The sequence below is a fragment of the Trichomycterus rosablanca genome, chromosome 7 (assembly GCF_030014385.1).
Source record: "Trichomycterus rosablanca isolate fTriRos1 chromosome 7, fTriRos1.hap1, whole genome shotgun sequence".
Lineage (NCBI taxonomy): Eukaryota > Metazoa > Chordata > Actinopteri > Siluriformes > Trichomycteridae > Trichomycterus > Trichomycterus rosablanca.
Window position 1 is genome coordinate 3,162,018 of NC_085994.1, and position 15,212 is coordinate 3,177,229.

Here is a 15,212-nt window from a genome sequence, read left to right on the forward strand (position 1 = left end):
TCCAGCTGTACCGTATTTACACATTATAATGATCATCATCAAAGTGTAAGTTAAAAAATTGCATTTATAATTGAATGAGTAAAATACCAGGTTTGGATAAATACCCAGCCTCGTATGCCTAGTTCACACTACACGATTTTGCCCTGATCTTTGCTCGCCGACAGATGCACCAGCTCGGTATAAGATATAATCGGCTCTCGTTTGCTATGTGTGAACTGTTCAGCGACTCGATCAGAGCGGCTCTTAAGAAAAATATATAGCATGCTTAATATCTGGACCTGTTGGTGACTCCAAACGCTTTAGTGTGAAAACTGTTGTGATCAGGTTGTGACTGGCAGAGAGTGCACAAGATACAGGGTGAGGCGAAACCCGGGAAGGAGATGTAAATGTGTAGAACAGGGGCATAATATAGTTTTTAATCAGGCAACATCGGCACACACGCAAGCTTTACAGTATTTGTGACCTTAACGTCCATGCCAAACCATAATAATAACAATGCATTGCAAAAATGTTTATTTACCTTTGACTCTCTGAGAACAGAACAATCCACTCCTTCATCCAGATTTTCTTTATCCTCCTTGCTGTTTTGCTGCAAATCAGCACACAAACAACTTTGATCGTTTGCTTCTTGTTGACGTCTATTTTTGATAGAACAAATAAATCCCATCTCACACATGGTATCATTAAACCCCTCGTCACTTCTTGTGCGTTTTTGTGACCAAACATAGTTTGGGAGACCAGACAGACTAGTCTTAGATTCCTCCTGGTGATAGATGGTGTAGTGTGTGACCCCCTATCGCCGATCAATCGTGTAGTGTGAAAACCACAACGACTTAAAAGACTCCCGATTACAAGAGATCCAGTCGTGAAGTGTGAACTGTTTAGCATTCTGAGAGTAACCGTTATAAACCTGCCCAGGTACAACTTTCCAAATCACACACCAGGCTAATTGGCCCACACCTGACATCAATTATAGTGGGTTTGATTGCTTCAGAACAAAACCAGCTGTGGTTAAACAGATTCAGTTGAATCAAGCTACTTTTTAATTTATTATTTACAGGTACGTACAGGGGTTGGACAAAATAACTGAAACACCTGGTTTTAGACCACAATAATTTATTAGTATGGTGTAGGGCCTCCTTTTGCGGCCAATACAGCGTCAATTCGTCTTGGAAATGACATATACAAGTCCTGCACAGTGGTCAGAGGGATTTTAAGCCATTCTTTTTGCAGGATAGTGGCCAGGTCACTACGTGATGCTGGTGGAGGAAAACGTTTCCTGACTCGCTTCTCCAAAACACCCCAAAGTGGCTCAATAATATTTAGATCTGGTGACTGTGCAGGCCATGGGAGATGTTCAACTTCACTTTCATGTTCATCAAACCAATCTTTCACCAGTCTTGCTGTGTGTATTGGTGCATTGTCATCCTGATACACGGCACCGCCATTGGATGCACATGGTCCTCCAGAATGGTTCGGTAGTCCTTGGCAGTGACGCGCCCATCTAGCACAAGTATTGGGCCAAGGGAATGCCATGATATGGCAGCCCAAACCATCACTGATCCACCCCCATGCTTCACTCTGGGCATGCAACAGTCTGGGTGGTACGCTTCTTTGGGGCTTCTCCACACCGTAACTCTCCCGGATGTGGGGAAAACAGTAAAGGTGGACTCATCAGAGAACAATACATGTTTCACATTGTCCACAGCCCAAGATTTGCGCTCCTTGCACCATTGAAACCGACGTTTGGCATTGGCACGAGTGACCAAAGGTTTGGCTATAGCAGCCCGGCCGTGTATATTGACCCTGTGGAGCTCCTGACGGACAGTTCTGGTGGAAACAGGAGAGTCGAGGTGCACATTTAATTCTGCCGTGATTTGGGCAGCCGTGGTTTTATGTTTTTTGGATACAATCCGGGTTAGCACCCGAACATCCCTTTCAGACAGCTTCCTCTTGCGTCCACAGTTAATCCTGTTGGATGTGGTTTGTCCTTCTTGGTGGTATGCTGACATTACCCTGGATACCGTGGCTCTTGATACATCACAAAGACTTGCTGTCTTGGTCACAGATGCGCCAGCAAGACGTGCACCAACAATTTGTCCTCTTTTGAACTCTGGTATGTCACCCATAATGTTGTGTGCATTGCAATATTTTGAGCAAAACTGTGCTCTTACCCTGCTAATTGAACCTTTACACTCTGCTCTTACTGGTGCAATGTGCAATTAATGAAGATTGGCCACCAGACTGGTCCAATTTAGCCATGAAACCTCCCACACTAAAATGAGAGGTGTTTCAGTTATTTTGTCCAACCCCTGTATATACGATTCACTTGCCCGGTTGGCTTGCAAACAGTTTTTAAATGAGTTTTTTCTTTAATGAATATAAATCTGTGGATCTCATGTTTGATATACAGATATGCGTTTGTTTATCTGAGACTTTTAAAGGATCATAAAATCACCTTCACGTACCTTAAAAGCATAGTTTTTAAAATAAAAACACAAAGATGTTTGAGCCAACACACCTTTTATTGGATTCCACAATGTTTTTAAAAACCAGTCATTCACCACAGCAGTCAGGATAAAACAGACAGGTTTTAAAGAACAACAAAACCAGAAGAATGAAAACCATTGTCTCTGGCCCCTACTAAACACACATTAATGAAAATAAGCATTTAATGGCATATTTGGCAATGAAAAGGACAAATATAAGATTTATTTTCTTACATATAAGTGTAGTGTAGAAGAATTTGACATATGCTGTGGACGCTCCTTTAAAACACACTGGAAACAGCAGCAACTTGAGTGCTCATCGCAGCCTGAATTAAAAACGACCCTGTGTGTAACCCAGAATCTACATGTATTAATAACTTAACAATTTTCAGTAATAAAAATGATAAAAGGACGTTTGCCACCTGTCAGCAGAAGTGATGGCACGGACTGCAGCCACAGGACGGGATCTGCTTGGAAAGTCGTGAACTACTTGTGGAAAATCATGTATTTTATTAGTGTTGGGGGAGTTTTCCGATGCGTCTCGCCCTGCTGCTCGACTCTTATTCAATCTTTAGATCTCCAGCTCGAAACCCATGCCCACCTTATGTCCACCAGCATTAAAGTTCTTTGCATCGATCAGGGTGGAAAGTGTAAGCTTCACACCTTAAAGGAAACAAGAATGTGAGTGAGTGAGTGATTGAGGGGCTACTTGAGATTTCAGGCATTAGTAGAAGAGCGTGCAAGTTACCTGGTCGCAGTGTCTGTGTGTAACCCACTCCAACCAGACTGGCATTGTTTACTTTAGTCTGCAAAAGACAACACGTAACAAATTAACGTCAATATCTGGGATACCAAGTGGCTTAAATGTCTAGTACATTTAGTTTGTAGGAGACGTTGTCAAATGTCATAGAGCATAATTAGAGGCTGGCCTCCTGTTCTTCTCTCTGCCAATGCTGCTCCTGCTAGATGTGACGGGTACCCTGGCTTGTTTGCACCAAAAATGTCAAGAACTCACTACGGACTTTATCACAGACAAATAATGAAGAACTCCAATTATTTTTTGCTAGTTTTAACTTTAAGCTTAATTTAATTTTGCGTTAGTATGATTTCTGTAAATTCTATTTATTAAAATGATCCTCCAGGCCACCCAAGGACGATGGGTCCCTGCTGAGTCTGGTTCCTGTAGGTCCTGGATTCTGTAAAGTTTCTTTGAGACAATGTTCATTGTAAAAAGTGCTATACAAATAAAATTGACTTGACTTCTATGAGGGATCAAAGCAATACTAATCATGGCCACTAGTGAGCTAATGTTTATTAAAATGATAGATCTAGCCATGAGGTACAGTGCTGTAAAACAGTATTTCCCTTTCCATTTTTGCATATTCGTCACACCTATGTCTAGTTCAAACTACAGGATTTTTGCTTGCGGACAGGTTGCCGCTAGATGTGGCGGCTTGGAGGCAACTCGGCGTTCGCTCAGGGATCTAAACTTGGCTCTCAATCGCTATGTGTGAACTGTTCAACTACTCGATTTGAGCGCTCGACTCAAGAAAAATATCTAGCATGCTAAATATCTGAACCAGTCGTCGAGAAGGTTGCGAGTGGCACCGAGTGCTATGTGTAACTACAGCCAATGAGAAGGCAAGATACAGGGTGAGGGGAAACCTGGGGGAGGAGTGTGAAACCGTGAAACATATAGTTTCTATCAGAATACATCAGCAGACACAAGCGTTACAGTATTTGTGACCTTATCATCCACGCCAAACCATAGTACCAACGCAAATATTTATTAACCTCCAACTCACTACAGAACAGACGACCCCTGCTGGTCACGTAGCCAAATCCACTCGGATTCATTTATTTTTCATATTTGATTCTACGCTGCACATCTGCACACAAACAACTTTTGTTTGCTTATTGGACGTGGTATCATTAAACCCCTCATCACTTCTCGCGTGTGGTTTCGGAGACCAGACAGGCTCGCCTACGATTCCTCCTGGTGATAGATGGTGTAGTGTGTGACCCCCTATCGCCGATCAGTCATGCAAGTGTGAAAACCACAACGACCTAAAAGACTCCCGAGTGCAAGAGATCCAGTCGTGTAGTGTGAACTGTACAGCCATCCGACAGCTCCGAAAGTCGTGTTGTGTGAATCTGGCATTAGGCGGCTTTCACATGATAAGCAGTTTGCGCTTTGTTTACCATGAGGCTGGGCGCATAATCTTGTAATAATAAACACTACTGACAATACTGTCTGACAGTACTGAGATGCAGTTTTGTATCTCATGTATTTTTGTTTATATAAAGAAGAAAAACAAGAATAAAAAGGGGTCATGAAACTCTAAGGGTGAATTAAATCATATCACAGAGCTACAAAGCCAAGCGATTCCAGGATAAGGAAACTTGCTATATAAAATGCAAACTTGGGCTGCGTCTGAACTCACTCACTCACTCACTCTCTTAACCGCTTATCCAATCAGGCTTGCGGGGGGTACTGGAGTCTATCCCAGCTTTTCAATGGGCGCAAGGCACACAGTAACACCCTGGACGGGGCGCCAGTCCATCGCAGAGCACACACACACACACATACACACACCTATAGGGCAATTCAGTGTCTCCGATCAACCTGACTGCATGTTTTTGGACTGTGGGAGAAAACCGGAGCTCCTGGAGGAAACCCACGCAGACACGGGGAGAACATGCAAACTCCACACAGAAAGGACCCGGACCTCCCCGCCTGGGAATCGAACCCAGGACCTTCTTGCTGTGAGGTGACAGTGCTACCCACCGAGCCACCGTGCCGCCCCATACTTAAACAGTATGTACTAAATTGGAGCCAGGTAAAGCAGTACGCTCTTTCAGTACGCAACTGTGCAGTATGCACGCAACCTCAGACGTACTACGTCCGCTATCTTACCAACGCCACGTGATGCATGACGTCACATCGCCACAGTTTTCAAATCAGACAAAAGTCATTCTGTCGTTCTCCACAAAGCTGCTCATAACGTTACTCAGGGTTGTACTTAATTATTACATTTTTAAAGTTACTCTGTCTCCACTTTTCGCGATCTTTCTTCTTCCCTATGAACGCCTCAGCAGCTCCAGTTGAATGATGGGATAGATTATAGGACCGCAAGTGTGCTGTGTTTGCGTACTCAAAAGTGGCCGCCCTTGCAGTAGCTCATACTGTTAATAATGCTACACATTCTGACACACTACCCACTCTAGCGTACTGCTTTCCTGTACTGTTCAGTATGGAAGCATGTGATTTCGGACGCAGCCTGAGTGTGCGCTGTGCGTAGCACTCAAGGTAGCGTCACGGCAAGGTAAGGGTCACCACTACACGCGCTGGGAAACAACAGGCACCAAACAGATTGGATATTATTAAATAAAGAGGAAAGGAAACAGCAATTGTGCACATTTTATAGTCTTGGGGTGGATATAAGATATAAAACACAGTACACAGTAATTAAGAATGGATGTAGGGAGTGTTTGGTGAAAACAGTGCATTAAGGGACTTACAGAAATGGATGTGTTCTTGTCCAGCTGATATTTAGCAGCAACGCCAAAGCGAGTGTTGTTGCTGCCAGCTGTCCAGGCCAGATTCACCGCCGTCTCTAACTGGTCATTCACCTTCTGGTAGATGGAGCCACCAAACTCTGTTCCGTCATTACTGCAGGACACAGGTCATTGTTTACACCATTAGACTATTTTAAATGAACCAGAATGAAGGTTTTTAATAACACTGATGGATATGAAACTATTACTCACACGTTGGTATGCAGCTGGAAGTCGCCCGCCTTGTACCCCAAGGCGAAGTTGTTCTGAGCCAGTTTGGACTTGGAGGTGTCAAAGGCCATTTGGTAACCGGCCAGCCAACCCTCGTAACCCAGCACCGCTGCAGCGTGCACCGTGGGTCCAGCGAGGTCAAAATCGACATCACAGCCCACGTTGACATAATCACGTTTGTATCCGGTCTTCAGTTTGGCACTCTTCTTCCTTTAGGGTGGGGAAAGATGAAATTCATTAATTAAATTGATTATTTTCTGTTTATTTTTGTGTGTTTTGTTTATCTTGAATTGTAAAGCGACCTTGGGTTTGTGAAAGGCGCTATATAAGTATAACTTATTATTATTATTATTAAGACAGATGTTGGCAGATGTTGGTTAAGGTACTAGACTGGTAATCAGAAGGTTGTTGCTTCAAGCCCCACCACTGCCAACTTGCCACTGTTGGGCCCCTGAGTAAGACCCTTAACCCTCAATGGCTCAAATCATGTTCAGTCACAATTGTAAGTCGTTTTGTATGAAAGCGTCGGCTAAATGGAGAAAATGTAACTGCGTGTGCACAAATGTGCCTACAGTGTACCTACAATTTCTGTAATGATGTATGGTACGCCACTGCCTATGCACTTTGCAAATTACTATTCATTAATCATTTATTATCATGTTTATAAACGTTATTGTTTCTGCCTTTGTTTCACTACCAAGATTGAAAGTAAGTGAAATTCATAATTTTTAAATTACCAGACGAGATGCCAGCTTACCCAGTGTTGGGCACAAAGGAAGTGTCCAAAGCCAACTTCACTCCCTTAGCCAGCTACACAAAGGCGAGAAAAATAAATATCATCAGTGACCATTGACAGATAACATGTGGGCTGTTTAAATCTGTATGTAGAAGAAATAACTCACCTGATCCTCCATGGTGACCTCGGTGGTCAGAGTGTTGTCCGTGTTCCATTTCTGGTTGAAGGTCAGACCCAGTTCCTTTACTTTGTACTTAGTTTCCAGATTACCAGAAGCTTTTCCTGAGTCTGTGTTACTGGATCCACTGGTCGAAAACTCCTGAAGAAATAAATGAGAGATTTAGAATGAGGATGAGGAAATTAAAACTACAAACTACACACGGGTACACACGGGTATTAAACTGTAGTTCAGTGGGTCAAAATCTAACTACATTTTTAATATTGTTGTGTAGTAACTGGGAAAATAAACAAGAAAAAAATGCCTAGAGCATTTGCTAATTTATTAATCACACGTATAAATTCAAATATAAATCAACTTTCTGCATAAACGTTTGTTCTTTTGCTCAACATATGATTGTTATGCCCTCTCATGACGATGCACAGTAATGCGTCCAAACTCCAGCAAGAAAAAGATGTACAGCAGCTTGAACAAAACTGGTACCACAACTAAAACTGGGTATCAGGATGTTCTGTCATTTTAAAACTTAACACCATATCCAATGCAAACCTAATGCAAACCCAATTCCAAAAAAGTTGGGACAGTAAATGAAATGCGAATAAAAACAAGAAGCAGTGGTTTGTACTCTAATTAATTGATTTTTGTATATAATTCCTGCCTGGGAATCGAACCCAGGACCTTCTTGCTGTGAGGTGACATTTTTTGTGACGCCCCATACTTAAACAGTACTTACTAAATTGGAGGCAGTGTGCACTGCTCGGCCGGTAAAGCAGTACGCTCTTTCAGTACGCAAGTGTGCAGTATGCACGCAACCTCAGACGTACTACGTCCGCTATCTTACCAGCATCACGTGATGCCACGTCACATCGCCACAGTTCTAACAATTTTAACATCTGATTGATTTTTGTATATAGTTCCAAAAGAGTTAGGCCATCAGTAATGTTAAACTGGGAAGTTTAATAGTCAAAAACACTTGTTTTGAAACCACTCACTCGCTCACTTTCTTAACCGCTTATCCAATCAGGGTTGCGGTGGGTGCTGGAGTGTATCCCAGCTTTTTAATGGGTGCAAGGCACACCCTGGACGGGGCGCCAGTCCATCGCAGGGCGGAAACACATACATACACAAATACACACACACACACCCATTCACCTATAGGGCAATCCAGTGTCTCCAATTAACCTGACTGCATGTTTTTGGACTGTGGGAGGAAACCAGAGCTCCCGGAGGAAACCCACACAGACACAGGGAGAACATGCAAACTTCACACAGAAAGGACCCGGACCGCCCCACCTGGGGATCGAACCCAGGACCTTCTTGATGTGAGGCGACAGTACTACCCACTTAGCCACCGTGCCGCCCACACAATTGCATGGAAATTAAGGCTTTTGCCATCTACAGTCCATGAACTTAGCAAAATATTTATTTATGTGGGTTTTATGACACTTTATACATGTGACTGTGTCATTTATGGCATGATCGGTGTTATGTTTAGTTCTTATTATCTCTTGTTTCTATTTGTCCATGTATATTTTTGTTTTTATTTCTGTTACTGGCAGGAAGTTTAAAATTGCTCGTGTTTTCTTAGGTGAGAGTTTCTTTTAACATTTCCAGTGTAAAATACATATTTATTCAAATTAACTACAAAAACCTTGCATTTAATACAACACCTTTTTTTATCACTTATTAGTTCCACCAAGTACTGCAAGCTAGTTTGTCTGGTCTGCCCTGCCACACTACAAATATTGTTAAAGAATGGTCTGAGGAACATAAATAATTAAAAATGTTGACGCTGGACAATGAAGTCCAATCCTTTTTTGGAAAGCAATAAAATATGTAGTTGAAACATTAAATATCTCGTCTTTATAATGTTTCAAATGAACACAGGTAAAAGTATTGCATTGTTGCTTATTTGTATTTACATTTTTCCTTCTCTTCCAACTTTTGGAATTGGGTTTATAAATGTTCTATGTATGAATGACAAATAAACAGCAAAAACGCTTCAATAAACTCCTCTCAAACAGCAGTAAGCAATTACTCTCTTACCATCTGATAGCAAAGTCCAAAAAGCAAGCAAATGAAAGGAAAGCAGACAGTTAGAATAAAGATCAAACATTATTACATATTATGCATTACAGGCCTCTCCTATACACATTAAATGATAGGAAGAAAAATACATGCAAAGGGAGTTGGGATGTAACGATGCACCACAAGACAGTTAAAAATCGGTGCAGATGTGCCACGATTCGAATCGGTTATTCATTTGAGATGAATTGATATTCACTTTAAACAGCAGAGGGCGCTGACACTATTCACCTTATTCATTTATTTATACAATGTTGGATTTGTTTTTAAATTTCATTTGTTTTTTTTGTTTTTTTACACAATAAGCATAGTTTGGCATAGTTTGTACCTCCCCCAGAAATAAAAGGACATTCATTATTTAGATAAATAAAAGAGAGGCACAAATACAGAATTTAATTTTAATTTTAAAGAGAAATAATAAAAGGAAACTTTGTCATAATTTGTCTCCAAATTCATTTTGTTTTAAAATAAAATATCGTGAATCGTATTGCATCGTGGGTAGAGTGTATCCCTAAAAGGGAGTCATTAATACAAGTTCTTTTACATTATATAACAAAATAAACATAAAGAACGTGAATGTGAATGTAAAACTGGCGACTCACAACTCCACTCTGAGACTTGGTCTTGAGGTCCAGTTTAACTGTCCCAAATCCTGAAGTTAGAAGATGAGGGAAAAAAAGGGAATTAATTAGTGTTAAACTAGAATAAAAATCATGTAGCTAAAACAAAAACAATTAGGAAATCTTAAGTTTGTAGCTTTAGTAAACTTAGTAAAAACTAGTAAAAAAAAGAAATCTTGAGCTGTAACACAAGTTTAAAAGTGAAACAGAGGAAAATCCAGATAAACACAGATACATGTGGAGCTTTCAGACTGGATTTGACGGTTGTTCCACACAAATGCAGATTTGACTCAAATTCACACTTTGAGGACGTTTTATCGCACCGCTTAAGTCGAGAGCTGAACAAAGCAACAGTCGCTCCCGTCGAAAAACGGAAAACGTTGACTTTAAGGGTACAAACTTCTCGACTTTCAAAGATTCTGAGTTTAGGGATGTCGAGTATTATTATTGCTGTTGGCAAAATGTTCTATTTAAACTGATTCACAATTATCTCATGAAGTGGTGAGCCCAGGTCAAGTCTGAGCCTTTAGTAAAACCTCCTTTTACTCCCAGTGTACATAATGTTGCCCTTAAATTTGGGTACAACACAGCAGTTAAATCACAGCAGTGCTCTGACTGTGTCTGACGAATAGAAGGTTGGGTTACGTATCTACACATTGGAGCTGCACATGCAGCAGAGGAACTACAATCAAAATTAGAAATGACTAGATTGGAAGAAAAAGGGAGGGGGGATGCAAAAAAGTGTTCCAGTAAGGTCATTTCCTAATGGGACAGCATCTCTCCCACAGGTACTGAGTTTATTGATCACTTGGTCATTGATCACTTACCATAGCCCTTGCTGAAAATATCTTTGGCAGATTTGCCAAGGTCAGAGTATGCCGGAGGGACAGCCATGCTAACTGAGGAAAGAGAGAGATGAAAGGCACACATCATATATAGGTCTATACCAACTGCATGCAGACATTCATACTAACAGGTATCTTTGACCACATTTAACAAAACTTCCTTAGTCTGCTCAAATCTCCTTGTATAAACTGGTACAAAATGCTTTTAATAACAAATGCATGTTAGGGTTGTGGTTTGTGTTCTGTTAAGCCTCTGGTAGCAATTTTATCCAATCTAGCGGTAAACCAGCAGTGTATAACTGATGATACCTTTCACCGCTCCCTTTAGGGATCACCACAGTGGATTAATCATCCACATACCGATCAGGCATAACATCATGACCACCTTCCTAATATTGTGTTGGTCCCCCTTTTGCTGCCAAAACAGCCCTGCAACTGTGATGCTCTGTGTATTCTGACACCTTTCTATCAGAATCAGCATGAACTTCTTCAGCAGTTTGAGCTACAGGAGCTCGTCTGTTGGATCGGACCACACGTGCATCAATGAGCCGCCCATGACCCTGTCGCCGGTTTACCACTGTTCCTTCTTTGGACCACTTTTGATAGATTCTGACCACTGCAGACCGGGAACACCCCACAAGAGCTGCAGGTTTGGAGATGCTCTGACCCAGTCGTCTAGCCATCACAGTTTGGCCCTCGTCAAACTCGCTCAGATCCTCACGCTCACCCATTTTTCTTGCTTCTAACATCAACTTTGAGGATAAAATTTTCACTTGCTGCCTAATATATCCCCCCCACTAACAGGTGCAGTGATGAAGAGATAATCAGTGTTATTCACTTCACCTGTCAGTGCTCAGAATGTTATGCCTGGTCGGTGTATTTCATTTGGCACAATTTTTAAAACAGATGACCTTCCCGACACAACCTATTTACACCCCCACCTCCCCCCCCCCCCCCCCCCCATCCCGCATGGTTAGGTTTACGTAACGCCATGAGCTTCTGCATCTGTGAGCCCAGTCCAGAAAAAAACAGAATTAATAATGACATAAAGCTGCTATTCACACCATCAGTGTTTGTCATTAATAAACCAATTTAGTGCTGCTGTGTCTGATCCACTCATACCAGCACAACACACACTAACACACCACCACCATGTCAGTGTCACTGCAGTGCTGAGAATCATCCACCACATAAATAATACCTGCTCTGTGGTGGTCCTAACCATTGAAGAACAGGGTAAAAGCATGTTAAAAAAGTATGTAGAGAAACAGATGGACTACAGTCAGTAATTGTAGAACTACAAAGTGCTTCTATATGGTAAGTGGAGCTGATAAAATGGACAGTGAGTGTAGAAAACAGGAGGTGGTTTTAATGTTATGGCTGATCGGTGTATAAATTAGTTTTTAACAATTAACAACAAAAACAGAGTAGACTGAGACAGGGTGTTCTGTATGAAACAGAAGGAAACTGCTGCTACAGTGGGAATTAGAAAGCGTTTGGTTATTATTTTAAGTAGTATTAATTTTTAGTTTTAGTAACGCCGTGTGTGTGCAGGTTATATCAGCATAACAACCTGTTTATTACTCCGCTGTTTGGGTAACGCAGTGGGCAGAGCGCATCGCGCATATCTTTCCGCCCTAGGTTCGAATTCGGCTTAGGGCGAAACTAAAGTAACACAAGCAGAGCCGGTGCTATGGGAGCGCTGGGTTGGTCATTGCCCCCTGCAGATTTTCTCACTGCCCCCCTAAGCAACGCAGTCCAGAACCGGGGCTGCATGCCAGTGTGAAGATGGATTATGTAAAAATGTTGTTTACACTATTGAGAGAAAATGTTCCATGATGTTCTTTATGCATGTTGTTTTACCTAAAATATGGTTCTGATTTATTATTATAAAGAATGACAATAATAAATGTTAAACAGCCTAAATAAATAATTTTGTTAATTTCCTATGACGGTGTAAGGACCCCCCCCCCCCCATATGCCTTCCACCAACCCAACAGGATGTTCCTTATTTCCAGTTCTGAAAGTTGGCGTCCCTAACTGAGGGTGTATTCCAGTTCACGTCTGAGCAAACTGCAAAATACAACAAAAGGATCACATACAATAATAACAACGAAATAGTTCATATTATATTCGATTTTTTTTTCTTACTATACCGCGGTTAATTGTCACACCGTCGATTCATACAGACTCCTGGCTGCTACTGCATGCACACAAAGACCTTATAAATAACGACAATGTTCCTAATGCAAAATGTAAATATCCTACTGGAAACCAATGCTGTTGAACTCTTTTAACTGGTGCATTTTAGCAATACAACTGGTTTTGCATTAAATTACATCTGCAGGCTGAAATGTCACGGAAAGCTGCGGTGCGGCCCTCGGTGTCATAACCCGGAGCCCGGACCGACACAACGCTCCTGCGAATGCAATCCCAGTTCATGCAATAAATGTAATTTAAACACTCGCAGAGATAACACCACAGTAAATGAGTTCATGCACATTACCGTATCGTTTATGTGATTAAGACGAGACTGTCTTCTGCTTCGGGTTGGTTCGGTGCCTCAAACAAGAGGGCAAACTGAAGGAGAAACAGGCAGGGAACAGGGAGGGCGTAATTACTGCGCATGCGCAGTGGGTGGCTTTTCTTTGCTATGGTTGCTGGAGGCTGGGTCATATTGACGCCTTATGGAGCGGCCAGCTTGAAAACATATATTAAGATTATATAATATAATACTAAAATGTGCTCAGAAATGCTCCCTTCCCCAGTATAATGATGTAAAAATCGAAACAAACGTACACCGATTTAGGCATAGCATTAAGACCACCTTCCTAATATTGTGTTGGTCCCCATACACAACAAACTGTGATGCCCTGTGTATTCTGACACCTTTCTATCAGAACCAGCATTAACTTCTTGGATCGGACCACATGGGCCAGCCTTGACCCTGTCGCCGGTTTACCACTGTTCCTTCCTTGGACTACTTTTGATAGATACTGACCACTGCAGACCGGGAACTGCCTAATATATCTCACCCACTAAAAGCTTCCGTGATGAAGAGATAATCAGTGTTATTCACTTCACCTGTCAGTGGTCGTAATGTTATGCCTTGTCGGTGTATTACACTCACTAGCTTAATGTTAGTGTTCCCATCAGTTGTTAATATGGCAGGCTTTTGTTTAGAATACCCTCAGTCCCAGTGGATTTGGTCATCCCCACCCCCAATGTTCAGTCCATGACTACATCCTTGAAAACAATACACAGCACTGACTGACAATAACCCAGCCAAGATTTCTAAATCCCAACAAATACCCAAGATTTGGCTTTTGTCAGTGGTGTCCAAACTTTTTTCTAGGAGGGCCAGATTTGATCATGTAAAAGTGCCCGAGGGCCAACAGTCCCTGATGACATTATTTTAAGCAATAAAATATGTATATAAATACGCTGTTATTTAATCATTTTATTTTCACACAGCAAACAACAACCAAATGTAAGCATTCAGATGAACAAATCAGAACACACAGAACAAGCTAACTGAACTTGAAAACTTTCAGAAACTCATGTTAAATTTTGTCCATGTTAATTGTTGTTCATATAGCCTGTGTCGCTTTTATTACATCATATTATTGAGTACGTCTCATTCACGGTTTTACTGCCTCTCATGTGAATGCGTTCCTACACAGTTTTGCTGACACCATCTGGTAAAAAGGGGAATTGCATCTTGAATTAGTATCATTTATTTGTCTTCTGTTTGACTGTGCTGGTGGGCCACAAGTAATGCAATTTAAGACAGAAGACGCGTGTCATATAAAATCCGACCTCGGGCCGTGATTGGCCCGCGGGCCGAACTTTGGACATGCCTGGCTTATGTGGTCTGCGTGAGCTATTCTTTGGATCCTTGGAAAGCAGAATGCACAACCTGCAAAGTGTCCAGTAAAGGTGCTAGTTCAGCAAAACACAAAAGTGCAGCTAAAGAGAGAAAGTTCATCAGGTAAATGAACTATTTTGTGAGATCAGGTAAAACAGAAGATGCTGGTACTGCTGCAGAGGGAGTTTTTGCATTTCACACCATGAAGCATCACAAACAGCTAGAGATCGATGGACTGAACATCTGCCTCGTTAAAAAACCTTTCCCTGATTTTAAAACAGCGATAGAGGTTATTGTGAATGCCGTGAAAGCATCACATTCTGTCAAAATAGCTCTACTTATTTGTTGTTTTTACTACACTTACATTATTACAGTTATTCCATAGTTCTTGTTTTTCCCACAGTGACAGGGACAAAACAGGGACAGTGAGTGCCTAGCGGGTAGGGCTTTGTGCCATGAACTGAAAGGTTAAGAGTTCGAATTCCAGTTCTGCCATGCAGCCATTGTTGGGCCCTTGAGCCAGGCCCTTAACCCTCCCTGCACCAGGGGTGCCGTTCAATCTGGTAAAACAGAGGATGTTGTTACTGCTGCAGAGGGAGTGT

At 41.7% G+C, this 15,212-nt stretch overlaps 1 protein-coding gene across 1 annotated transcript; it reads right to left on the reverse strand.

The window, feature by feature from the left end:
- Window positions 1–2,506: 2,506 nt before the first annotated feature.
- Window positions 2,507–13,341, reverse strand: vdac3 (voltage-dependent anion channel 3). Its single transcript, XM_062998251.1, has 9 exons — window positions 13,249–13,341; window positions 10,725–10,796; window positions 9,880–9,929; window positions 7,181–7,333; window positions 7,036–7,088; window positions 6,261–6,488; window positions 6,012–6,162; window positions 3,238–3,295; window positions 2,507–3,152 (listed from the first exon to the last, which is right to left on the reverse strand). The coding sequence occupies exons 2-9, from the start codon at window positions 10,789–10,791 to the stop codon at window positions 3,061–3,063; spliced, it is 852 nt and encodes a 283-aa protein (XP_062854321.1). The 5' UTR covers window positions 10,792–10,796; window positions 13,249–13,341; the 3' UTR covers window positions 2,507–3,060.
- Window positions 13,342–15,212: the final 1,871 nt, after the last annotated feature.

Bases quoted from the DNA above. Each gene is read 5' to 3' on its own strand.
- vdac3 (XM_062998251.1), bottom strand. From the start codon at position 10,791: ATGGCTGTCCCTCCGGCATACTCTGACCTTGGCAAATCTGCCAAAGAT. The intron at 7,334-9,879 runs GTGAGTCGCCAG...TTATTTCTTCAG, and splicing joins CCAAGTCTCAGAGTGGAGTT to GAGTTTTCGACCAGTGGATC. The intron at 6,163-6,260 runs GTGAGTAATAGT...TGTGTCCTGCAG, and splicing joins TTCCAGCTGCATACCAACGT to TAATGACGGAACAGAGTTTG.